The 13,372-nt window shown below is 37.2% G+C and overlaps 1 protein-coding gene across 1 annotated transcript in view; it reads left to right on the top strand.

The window, feature by feature from the left end:
• The window catches only part of LOC122804532 (potassium channel subfamily K member 16-like), a 359,265-nt gene that overhangs the window by 324,992 nt on the left and 20,901 nt on the right, over positions 1 to 13,372 (top strand). Inside the window, exon 4 of the mRNA XM_044074454.1 lies at positions 12,769 to 12,937. Within this exon, the coding sequence (XP_043930389.1) occupies positions 12,769 to 12,937 (169 nt within the window). The remainder of the gene's footprint in view (positions 1 to 12,768; positions 12,938 to 13,372) is intronic.

Below are 13,372 nucleotides of genomic sequence, written 5' to 3'. Positions count from 1 at the left end.
CAGAAATATAAGAAGTTGGATCGTGATATCAATGATTTTAAGTTGGGACATGGTTTTCTGGGCAAAAAAACCCCATCTCAACCAGATTCAGCAACTGGTGCATTAGTGGCATACCTCTCAATCTCTTAGAGGAGAAAATCTGGACAAAGCCTAAAACAATGAGGGGACAAAGGCCCAAAAATAGGGATCAGTTTTAAATATTGCTCTTATAAACTTAGAAAGCTGATAGAATAATAGGTTTTGCATTAGCATGCATTTTCTGAAGGATATTGAGTCTGAAACTCAAATGTCTGTCATTATTTAATGACTTCAGTCCTCTGAGATTTGCCAGAAAACTACAGATTTTATGAGGAAAGGACCAACATATGAGGCAAAAATCTGGACATTCTGCAAAAACCTGTACAGTTGAGAGGTATGATTAGTGGTACTAAGTGAAGTGAATGTTGACTCTATGTCTCGGGTTGAACAGAACAATAGTGTTGCCACTTGACACATACTTCCATGAACTACTGCTTCTATTGGTTCCCCTTTAGTAGTAGCTTCACAGCAGAAACCACCAAATGTACAGAGGAAGGTGATCAATATAGAACAAAATTCTCTTTCTTTCCCTCTACCTATCAGACACAAGGATCCTGCACATCAATCATGCTCTCAAAGCAGAGGGAGGAAGAGACAGCGACACTCAGGGGAACCCAAGATGATGATGATCAAGGTGATGTGGGAAGGAACCAAGACTTGTTAATATGTAATATTTTCAGTAAACAATTGAACACATCTCAGCTATCATTGCTACAGCAAGGATTATCTTTTATACCAGCTCAGAGTTCGGACTTAATGAGACTGTGATTGAATTGAAGTTATTTGCACGTAAAGGTATGTTAAAATTGATTTGTCCTAATGATAATGAACACGAGACATTTAAGAAACCTAGTTTGTTTCAACCTAGCACACATCCTGTAGCTGAAGAGTTTTGTAGGAAATGTGAAACTGAATTGTATAATGCATTTAATCAGGGTAAGCTTATAAAGAGTTTTCATAATTTAAACAAAGCTGATAAAGAGACATTAGAAGAATTGCACAATGATTGAGATCTTACCATTAAACCTGCTAATAAGGGCGGGGCTATCATCATCATGGATCATCAGTATTATCAGGATACCATTCTACATATGTTGTTTGATTCCAGTATATATGATAAGATTAACTATAACCAAGCTGAGAATTTTATAAGGAGAGTATATGCTACCTTTGATGATTGTCTACAAAATCATTTGATTGTGTTAGAATTATTTAGACATCTGAAGGTGGAGCATCCTTTCATACTCATCTTCCAGGGTCTCCCAAACATACACAAAAGCTCACTGAGACCTCCCCTTAGGCCAATAGTTTCAGGAAGAGACTGGCTCACCGCGCCTCTCTCTGTATTTGCTGAGAAGAGACTGAAACCAATCTTAGATAAACAGAATACTATTTTGAGAGAGACAATATTTTTGGGAAGATCTATATGAGTTTGTTAATGCAAGTGAGCCAGTGAAGGTGATCTTCTAGTGACACTAGATGTGAATTCTCTTTTTTACAGTGCAACATCTACAAGGGCTTGACATGGTTAAGGACTATCTTTTGATGTATAGTGAGTATGATGTTAGATCCAGTGATTTGTTATGTTTATTCATTGAGATAGTACTCAAAAATAATGTATATGTTGGAGGACAGTTTGTTTCTATAGAAGATTGACGTAGCTATGGGCACATCTTGTGCCATTAGCTACATCAATATGGTCATGGCCCAATGGGAAACTACACATGTTTTATGATTTAATGAGTTCATATCCTACATTAAATTTTATAGGAGATTTGTCGACAACGTGTTTATGACTTGAGGGGGGCACTGAGGAACAACTTGGTTTATTTGAGAATTATCTGGAATCAACTACTTTTTTTTTAAAGTTCACTTCTCAATATTCAGGTCATTCAATTGATTTTTTTGGATGTACGTATTTATAAACACTCTAAACAGAAATTCAATACAAAATTATTTAGGAAGCCTCGCAGGAAGACTGCACTATTTAAACATGACAGCATGCACCCAGGATTTGTCTATAAGAACATTTTGAAGAGCCAGTGCATGCGTATTTCTAGAGTGGATAGTAGTGGTAAGGATTTTCAAAGAGACATCTCTAATCTGAAGAGTGAATTTTTGAAAAGGGACTATAGGGAAAATGAAGTTAATACCATCTGTAATGATACATATACTCTTAGGAAGAATAGTGCACAACCTAATTTTTCAAATAAGGCTGGTAGGAGTATGGCTACCACAGTACAAAATGTCCCAATATGTCTTTATTATACCAGTGAATTTCATGCCATCACTGATATTATTAGATTCAACTTCAACTGGTCTATCCTACATGTAGATTATCATGTTAAGGCAATAGTAGGAGAAAAGCCTAATTTTATTTTTAAAAATAAATTTTTGAAGAGACAGCTTTGCTATAATAATTCTGGGAAGATGAAGAATCTGATGGGTTTGAAAGGGATGCAGCGCTGTCATAAATGTAATTTTTGTCCCTTCATTGATATGTCCCCTTCCTTTACATACCCAGTAACATCGATCACGTTTAGATTTAATATAAGTGCAAACTGCCACACCAGAAATATTAGTTACTTGGCTAACTGCAGGGCTTGCTCCTGTTTTTAAGTTGGAAAGACAAATTGTTTACTAATGGAACGTGTTAGGGAACATATGTATTGCTTTCTTATTCATAATTTATGAAATGCTTTAGGTTAAAATTGTGCAGAATAGACATGAACATTCATTTAGTTTTAAGGTAATTGAGAATGAGCGTAAAGGTGATATCATTAATTTTACAGAGAATAGCAGACTTTATTGGATTATAAGGTTGCAGGCAGATAAGTATTCCGGTTTAAATGATAGGGTTTCTTTAAAGCCTGCTCTCAAAGGCAGAGATCTTTTTAGATAATTTAAAGGTTTGATTGATGTTGATTAGTGTTTGGTTCATTTGAATCTGCCTTTAGAGCTGATTGGTGGTGTTTTGATATTTAATGTTTAAACGATTGTTTGATTAAATATGTCTAACTGGATATATGTCCATTTTCAGTACAAACAGTTAAAATAATCACATCAAAGTAACACATGCTAAAAAAGCAGATATGTATAGTATAAAGAAAAAAGAGATAAAGATAATAATGTTTTTACATTATATTAAAGTATATAATTGCAGTACATTTGACATTGATTAGACATTCAAATAAAAAGCAAAAAAATGTACATGTAATACATCTAGTAGTAAAGTGTTTTTTTTTTTAAAATACTATGATGGATAGAAGGAATAGAGGTTATGATAGGATGAATGGCTCAGGGGGTAGGTAAGGTAAAGGTTGAGTCATATGTCAGGAGCTGACAGTCAGTCAGGATTAGTACAGGGCACAACCACTGTGTTTTGAGGAAGAGCTTTGTCAATGTTTACAAGAGGTTTGTGTGCAGATCTAGAGACTTTAGGTTGCTAATAAGATTATGTTTGTTAAGGTTAGCAAATATGGGCATGGCATAGGAGGCATAAGAGAGGAGAGGGCAATGGTTATTCTAGTTGCTGGAGTGAGTGGGGTTTAATTCTGAGGTGAAAAATTCTGAAAAGATTTATTAATAGTTTTCACGGTGTTGCTTCACGGTGTTGCTGATATGGGTGTTGTTGTTGTGGTTGATGCCTAGCAGTTTGTTTTGGTAAAGATCTTGGGATATAGGGTGGTTTTTTTTAAAATAAAATTGTAGTCTATTTATTTGGGGAGTAGGTGTGTGAATGTGAGGAGGTTTAGTTTTTTTTTTTAAGTAGGAGACAATGTTGTGTAAACCAACCACTGTTCAAGTTAAATATGTGTTGTGTCAGAGAGTGAAGTTCTGATACAGCCGATGTGGTGGTGGGTGGTGTCTAGAAACTCAGTATTAAAGTAATCTACAGCTTCATCAAGAGAAAAGATTTTTGTAAGGACCAATTGCATGCTTTGCATGCTTTTTATTCATTTTGAAATAGATCAAGTCAAGTTTTTTTCTTTAATTGTTCTAATGTAGTAATGGTATGAGTGAGTGGATTTGTTTTGAGAGCCTGATAATATAGGTTAGTAACATATCATCCATCATCAGGGAGGTGTTTCAAGTGTGGGGATTTATTTATATCCGGTATCCAATCAAAGGTGCTTTTTATTTATTTTGTTAAATTAGTGGGGGGGGTATTAGTTAGAAAAGAAACCCATATTAGATAATATGGTGGTAGGGGTGTTGTGCCGCAGGATTGCCAATCAATGTTAAAATCACCCAGGATAATGGTTTCTTGGTCTGATTTAGTGTGAAAGCGCTTACCCAACTTATTTTGCTATGTTTTAATAAATCATTATGGTTTTTATTTGGATTGTGGTTTTATTTGGAGTACAGCTCTATTTGTTATCACATTTTTTATTACTTCTGGCTGCGTTTCTGTGCTCTTCGGTTTTTACTGTGATACTTTTTTGGTTGATAGTACAGTTTATTCCTTGGGAGTTACTTGTATTCTTTCATAAGGCAGTATTACTTGAAATAAAAATTAAATCTGGGGATCCAGCAAAACCAAAAACATTTAGGAAGGGTTCCAAGGCTAACCTTTCCCTATCAAGCAACACCTTGTCTAAATTCCAAGCACCCTCAAACCCAGCAAACACCACATAATACATTGAGCTATTTACAAAATCTCTGTACAGCCATATTGATAGCTGTATAGATCTAGTTGTGCCCACTCATATCAAGAATAAGACAAACTCAAAAGACAAGCCAGCCTAGTGGAATCACAATAGCAATCAGTTATACAATAAAAGAAAAAAAAATCTTGGCCAAGTGTAGGAGGAACAAAGCCATATAAACTAAAAGCTCCCTGACCAATCTAAACAGGCAGCTAAGAGAGTTAATTAATACTTCAAAGGATACATTTGAAGAAAAAATAGTTTCCTTAGGCAAAGGACAACCACAAAGCTTTCTACAACTATGTCTGTAACTTCATAGGAAATGCACATCAGTGCACAGAACTTATTGTAAATGAATCACTCGCACTGAACTGGAAGCCATTGCCAGACAGGTTCAGCTCAAATTTCTCCCCCACTCCCCCTGATAGTCGAAAGGAAATACCATGTAATACAATGCTCCCAAACCATTACTAGGGAACAGGTCATCAATGCACTTTCCAAGGCCAAAAACACTGCATCAGTGGGCCCTGATAACATCCCAGGATGTTTAATAAATAGCATGAAACATGACCTCTCTGGTCCACTTGAATCACTTTTCAACTAGGTCCTTCTGTCAGGTTTTGTGCCTAAGAAATGGAAGATGGCTACAGTCATTCCCCTGCACAAAGGAGGTTCAGCCAATTATCTGGGTAACTACAGGCCCATAAGTCTTACCAGCCTCATATGTAAGGCCATGGAAAGAATCATCATGGACATGATAAATGAGGACATAAATAATGTGCAAATGCTGCACCCATGACAGTTTGGCTTTGTTAAAGGAAGGTCATGCCTATTAAATCTGCTGGACTTTTTTGAGAGGGTCACCAAAGCATTGGAGGAAGGTAAGACAGTGCACACAGCTTACTTCTACCTGGTCAAGGTTTTTGATACAATACCCCACTCAGGCATTATAGACAAGCTCACTAATTTATGTATAAACCCTTTTATCACCCACTGCATAGACAAATGGCTCACTGATAGGACCCAGGAGATGAAAATAGGTGAGGCCACCTTCACCAAGGGGCCAGTCATCACTTAAGACCCACAGGGCTCAGTACTTGGCCCACTCCTTTTTGACATCTATCTCTCTGAAATGGAAGCAAATGCTAAAGGTTTATGGCTGACTAAGTTTGCAGATGATTGCAAGCTGGGGGTTATCCTCGACTCCCCTGCAGACCCTAGCATTCTTCAAGAAGGTCTATCTCTTTTTAACAAATAGTGCCAAAGCCATGGTCTTAACCTCAATGCTAATAAATGCATAATTGTACCCTTTGGGAAGTAAACCATCCCAGCTAATTATCATGTTGATAATACACCCCTAAGAGTCGACCCAGTGGTTAGAGATCTGGGTATGCACATAGGTGAGGAAATGCTTTTATGTTGTGCAACTCAAAAGTAAAGCATGGCATTTAGGTCCAAAGAAGTCATTATCCTACTGCATTATGCCCTTATCAGGTCAATCATAGAGTACAATGTTCCCTTTGATATGTACCTGACCAGGCATTTGCAGCAGCTAGAGTGACCTGAAAGGTACCTTGCAAAAAGAATACAAGGTGTAACAAGCCTGCCTTATGCACAGTATCTTAAAGCTCTTTCTCTCTACCCAGTCTCTTATAGATTGCTAAGGGGTGATTTATGCTTGGCTTACAAGGTATCTGCAAAATCTGCACTTATGAATCTCCTACATATTTGTAAGTCAAAGAATATCAGAAATACAAGGTCTAGTTACCTGAATTTTGTCTGTGACTTAAACAGAACATGCTTGAGAGAAAGATATGTGTCGCAGAGACTGCCCCTCCTTTGGAACAGGCTTACCATCCATGAAGCTGAGTTTGTTTATTACTCAGTTTAAGTACAACCTAGACAAGTGAGGAACAGGAAATTTACACTGGGCCTGGCACCCATGTCCCTTACGGACAGAGGTAGCTTATAAATGTCTAGCCCTCAATGTCCTGTTAGAGGACATCATTATTCTTTCAGGAAAACTTGGCTAAGCTTAGAAAGCCCCCCCCCCCCAGGTCATTAGTCTAGTAACAGTCTATGAATCTATGAATCCATGAATCTATGAATGTCTGGCAGAATTACTAGGCATCAAGGTAAATTGTTTCAGTCCATGGAAGTGGTGTTTTTACTTTTAGAGAATACAGCCATAACATGTTCCATAGCAATCTTACTCATGGTGACCTTAAAGGTGAGTGAGCCTCAGGGATTTTTGGAAATTCAGTGACTGCATCTGGAATGAAATTAAGACTTGATCTGTTTGCATGTATGCTATCTATGGCTTTGGGGTCAGAGTTGGTAATGCCAGAAGAATGTGTAGTTATATTTGTTTTCTGATGCCACTTTCAGTCCATATTCAATTTTCTGATGATTGTTTTTACTTCTTTGATGACCTTTTTGGATAACTCCTTAATGTAGGAATCTTTGTCATTGGGCTTTAAATTGTTTTCTTTTGTTATAGAGCTTATTTATAGTGGTGGGCCACTAAAGTGGCTTATTTTTAAAATCCCCATTATATTTAGTTGCAGTGAGGACTGTTGGAGATCTATACACTTCTTTATATTAGGGTAGGGTTCATATGAAAAGGTGCAGACATTGAATTTAAGCAAGTTTGTATGTTTAATGTCCTTGAATTCGGAATTGTTTACCATTATAGTGTTAGTGATATTAAAGAGAAGGTTACTAATTTGTGGTCTGATTCGTCCAGGGATGGTGACAGTAAAGGCTTAGTACACTTGGTGGCAATGCTGGTAAAGACCAGGTTCAGAATATTTTGTGCCTCAGCATTTTCTTTAACAATTTGTTCTAAGGAGTCATCATATCTAGGAATCTTTGGGTGTACCCCAATTTTAGATGTATGTATATACCGGTGTATTCAAGGATAATTGAAATCATCCAATATAAATATATTTTTGATAAGAGTACTTTACTAAGTATGTTTTTGAATTTATCATAGCCTGTGGTGACACAAATAGCATCCTATAATAGGCTATAAATTGATAATTGTTTTTAGTATGGGTATGTTGGAATTCAATAACTTCAGTATTAGAGCCACAGGAGGATTGGCCTAGAAATTATATTTTCACTGACAAATATGAAAAAAACTCTGAAGTGCCCTTCAGGTATGAAAAGTTATCTAAGAGTAGTGAAAATAAAACAATTATCCCATTAAACTATAAGGAGACCTGAAAGTGTCTCCAGCAGCACAGTACAATCTGCAAGGATAATAAAATACTTGTGTGCACAGAGACCTCACAGTATAGCATATAAACAGCAGCTGTTTACATTGGGGAAGCAGGCTTAGGGAGATTACATGCGGTGGGATAGTACTTATCAAATGTTAGATCTTTCTTTGACAACAGGTAATACAAGGGATCAAAATGCAGTTTTACAGATGACATTGTGATATCTGGTAAAGATGAAAGGAAAATGAATAGGCATAAAGAAAAGTGCTTTAGAAAGTGAAGAAAATAGACGAATTAAAGAAAGAGAAGCACTCATTTGATAAGCATTTTTATTTTATTTTCATAGATTCATTTTTTTTTTTTGCAAAATGGTTACATCCCTAAACCCTATAAATGTGAATGCAAATACATAACATGACACCTCCAATAAATGCAGTGACTAATACGTCTGTTAAATGTGGATAACTGTAGCTTAAACTTTACCAAGGACTTCATTATCATAGCAGTGCTTCTTTGGAAGGTAATGAAAATATATTCCATTAATTTAGTCTGAAAAACAGCTAAGCAATTAGAGGCATTGGAGATGTTGATGAATGTGTTATGTTTACTTTGCAACAGTATCATATTTTGGTATGAAGAATCTTAAATTGTTAAAAGTAAATGCCAGCTCAAGAGGTGTAGGGGCGTTCTTGCAAGTTTTTTAATATAGGGGTATAAAGCCATAACTGTGACCTACATAACCTGGGACTGATTAGTGACAGAGACAGTACAGGTGTGGGCACGGAAAAGTGAGTAGGCATGTCTGACACTACCTTGCCATTCTAGGGGAAGGAAGGCTGCCTGGACTTATTATGCTAGAGTTTGGGAAGACTGCATTAGGACCACTTGGAGTCTAGCAATATGCAAGCATTTCAAAACAAAGCATTCTGTTGTAGTCAGTATGATGAATGTTTAAAAGCATGCATGCATTAAACAGGTCCCAGCATTGCATTCCTTACTTAAGCATTTGGCAGAATCCCGTGGGGTAGGGGCAAGCAGAAAAGCCATGATGGTTGCTTTTGTGATGGCCTCAATATTCTGTTCTGAGAAGGCTAAATGGTCAGTAAACAACATGGAAAAAAAGCCTAAAAAACAAGCAGTAGGGACAACTAAATATGGTGCGAATATCAAAGTTATCAGTTATGTAAGGAAGCCCTGTGTGAAGTAGAAAAACAGATAAAGTTAGGCTGTAAAAGCAGCTTTTACTTTTTCTAGGCATGTGAGAATTCACGTGTACACTTTTTACAAATGATTTTATATAGATCAGAAAACACAGACCACTGGCATATATATTTAGCAACTATAAACCAAAACCACCACTCCAGTCACATAATTTCACAGTACATGAAAGGAAGGAAAAATAATGTTGATCACTTATCCAAGCATCCTGTAAATTCAACAAGAGTAGGTGAGAAGTAAGTTTGCCTTGCTGAAGATTACATTAATATGAGGGCCCATTATACTATTCACAGGACCCTGACACAATGAAATGCAAAGACTGAGACAGGAAGGGACACTGTTTTACAAAAAGTGAAAGAATATAGGAATAATGACATTTAACACAACATTAAGGGCATGAAAAATGAAAGTAGAAGATAACTGTATCTGAAACTGGAAACTTTATTAAAATACATTAAACTGATCATGGACAAAGCAATTAAAAAATAATGCACTGAATACTACAAAAAATGGTTAAAGAGAAAATCTATACTCTTAGTACAACTAACTTTCAGGAGATGCCTTGGACCAACCTTTTATAAACTTAGTGACCACTGATTACTCTTGTACATTATATGCTACATCTTAACGATTGTGTTAAACAGCATCATTAATTTATTATTTATTATTTATTTTACATTTGTTAACCGGGGGTGTCTGACTGAGCCGAAAAGGCCCTTTTTCAGCAGAGGCCCAGGGAGAAAAGCTCCACAAAGAAAAATTACAGACACATTTAGTTATTTAGACATAATCAGTATACACACAAATTACAAGAGACATGTTTTTACAGTGGTATGCGGCACAAACAGTTACAGTGGAGAGAACAATCAAAAAGATATTAATTTTAAAAATAAAGGTAAGTAATAGATTTGTGGTGTACAGCTGAACTTTGGAATGTAGGTAGAATACATACATAGTACACAGGTACAGTACATACATTGTAGATTAGCCAGTGTTTGTGAGTAAGATTGAAAACTATTATCAATTGCTCTAGATTTAGTATGCATATGTTATCCGCTTTCACTAGCCTGGGGAGCAATCATGGCACTGCCAACTTTGCTTGAGATGTTGCCTGATGAGGTCTTTAAAGGAGGCTTTGGATGATGTGTTTTGAATGCTAGTAAGGACAGAGTTCCATTTTTAGCCACCGAACTACTATATAGTGCATCTCCAAAGCTATTGTAGCTGTTGGTGACTTCTAGTAGTAGTTTGCTTGATGATCTAAGAGGCCTTTTGGCTGAGTGATGTTGTACTAGGTTTTGAGGGCAGGACACTTATTGGGGAGGTAATAGATAGAATGACAGAGGCAGAGCTGATTGTAGGTTAGGAGGTTGGGCAGTTCAAGCCAGTGGAGCTGTCTCAAAGCAGTACAGTGATGAGTTCTATATGAGCAATTTGCAGCAAAATGGGCAATTCTGTTATAGCAAGCTTCCATTTTGCTTAGTTCAGTTTTGTTGAGATTAGTCAGAATGGGAGATGCATAGAATAGGGTGGATAGAAGTTGGGAGCGAGCAATGGCTGATCTTGTGTTGTTGGTAAGAAATGGTTTGATACGGTAGAGTGACCCCAGTTTGGCATGTACTTTTTTAATAGTTAAGTTCAGATGACTATCAAATTTTAGGTGGGAGTCTATGGTTATTCCCAATAGCTTAGCCTGTGCCACTGGAGCAATTGGAGTAGCATTTGTGGAGTAGATAGTGAATTGACTGTTAGTGTTTTTGTTAGAACTGGTTATAATCATAAGTTGAGTTTTCTTTGGATTGAGGATAAGTTGGGCTTTGGTAAGGTAGTTTTCAACATCAGAGAATGCTAGTTGACTTGTTTGCAGGAGGGTGGGAATGTTTTGTGCAGCACAGATTAAGGTAGTGTCATCTGCATACTGAATTATAGATGCATGCTGTGTGGAGGTGTGGAGGTCATTTGTGAAGATTGTGAATAGTAGTGGTCCTAAGATAGAACCCTGTGGGACTCCTATAGTTATGGGCGGCTGAGGAGAGAGAGAATTTTCCCATTTCACAGCTTGGTACCTGTCAGTTAAGTAGCTTTGGAACCAGGTAAGAGTGGAATTAGATAGATGATATTGGTTTAGTTTGTTTAGCAGGATTTGGTGTGAGACTGTGTCAAATGCTTTGGACATATCCAAAAAAAGAGTTGACACTTGCAGGCCTTCATTTTTGAGATGGTTTACTGTGTCTGTGAAGCAGAGGAGAGCTGTAGTGGTACTATGGGCAGGTCTGAAACCATGCTGAGTAGGTGACAGGATGTTGCAGTCTAGGAGATAGTTTAGCATCTGGGTATGGATGCATTTTTCTAGGATTTTGGCCAGGGGGGAGAGTAAAGCAATGGGTCTGTAGTTATTAAGTTCAGTGGAGGTCCCGCCTTTATGTATGGGTGTAACATAGGATATTTTCCTGAGTTTGGGCACATAGTTTTCAACAATTGATCTGTTTATGAGAGTGGAGACTGGGATAGCAATAGCATCTGCTGTGAGTTTCAAGAAATAGCTGGGGAGTAGGTCGGCTGCTGTTGATGAGGTTTTTAGTTTGGAGAACAAGCTTTTGATTGAAGTGGTGGAAACTGTTTTGAGGGTAAAGCTTGTATTAGTGTTATTTGTGTTGGGGGATAGTGAGGAAGGAACTGTCCTGTGATACTAAGGATAGAATTGAGTTCACAAAGTGGGAGTTGAATTGTGTTTCGATGGGAACTTTAGTGTCAGGGGTGGTTGGTTTGGGGTAGCCTTTTGGGTGGATTTTAGTAGCTGGTTTACATTTTGCCAAAATTTTTGCAGGTTGTGTTGGTATTTAGTTTGTAATGTTGTGTAGTAGGATTTTTTGTCCAGCCTAATGCATTTTTTGCACGGTTGCACAGTTCTTGGTACTTAGTTAGGCTTTGTGTTTCTTTGTTTTTTGATAGTAACGCCAGGCAGTGTCTCTGGACTTGAGGATTTGTTTGGTTTCTTTACTGAGCCATGGGTTTGTAGAGGTTCTAACCTTGATTTTTGCGCAATGGAGCTGACAGTGTCTAGGTGTTGTAGAAATGTTTTGTTGAAATATGCTACAGCCTGGTCAAGTGGGAGGGTTTTTAGGGGGGGTCCAGTCACAGTTACACAGTAAAGTGTTGAGGACCTCAGGAGAGAATTTTTTTGTGTTTCTAGTGGATATATAGTTAGTGGTTTTGCATATGCTTGTTCTACTACGTATAAAGTATATTATGTTGTGGTCACTTAAGGTGTCTGGGAGACTGCCTGTGTGAGGGTACAATGTGGGGTTGCTAGTTAGGACCCAGTCAAGGATGGATTCCCTTTTAGATTTTTTATTACACTCCATCACACACACTATCATATTCCTAGTTGGAATTTGGACTAGCTGCTGGAAACTTTTAATATAAAAAAATAGTTTAACGCAAAACCTGTACTGGTGTGATATAGTACTGTATATTGTCTGCTGAGATGTACTAAGGATTGTTGTAAAATGTCAGCGCATTAATATGCGTTTTGTAAAGAATAAGATTCTTTCATTATTCATGTCTCAGTGTAATGTTACTACTGTCTTGTTTTTCAGAAAAAAGTGAAGATTCTGACAATCTTAATTTCCTTTATGGCTGGTGTTATAGTCTTTCTTTTACTGCCACCTGTACTATTCCTGTTCTCAGAGAATTGGTCTTACATGGAGGGAGTGTACTTTTCATTTATCACACTCAGCACAATTGGTTTTGGCGATTATGTTGTGGGTAAGTTGTTCTTGTGATAAGTAACTGTATAATCTGAATGTTGTAATACTGCTAATGTAACATTTAAACCACCAACTAAATTTTTTGTGGAAATCTTGCGCATATGTAGTGTGTGTGTGTGTGTGTGTGTGTGTGTGTGTGTGTGTGTGTGTGTGTGTGTGTGTGTGTGTGTGTGTGTGTGTGTGTGTGCGCACGTGTGTTTATCTATATGTGTTGCCTTTTCGGGTCTCTGTCCTATGCACAGTTTCACTTGTCAATTCATAGTCTGTCCAGAAGAATAACTAAGAATAAAAGTATAATTCTGCTTCGGCTAATGTAGATTGCAGGTCTGTTGTAACATCAACAGTTTCCTTGGCCACTTTTTGACAAGTATCTAGAAAGCATACTTCTTTGTGTCTCTAACGCTACTGCTCTTGAAGATATTTGCTTAAGTAT

Source organism: Protopterus annectens, chromosome 6.part0 (assembly GCF_019279795.1).
Source record: "Protopterus annectens isolate FY-2018-M chromosome 6.part0, PAN1.0, whole genome shotgun sequence".
In the NCBI taxonomy this organism is placed as follows: Eukaryota; Metazoa; Chordata; order Ceratodontiformes; family Protopteridae; genus Protopterus; species Protopterus annectens.
The sequence above is the reverse complement of the archived record's forward strand: the minus strand, read 5'-3'. Positions and strand labels throughout refer to the sequence as shown.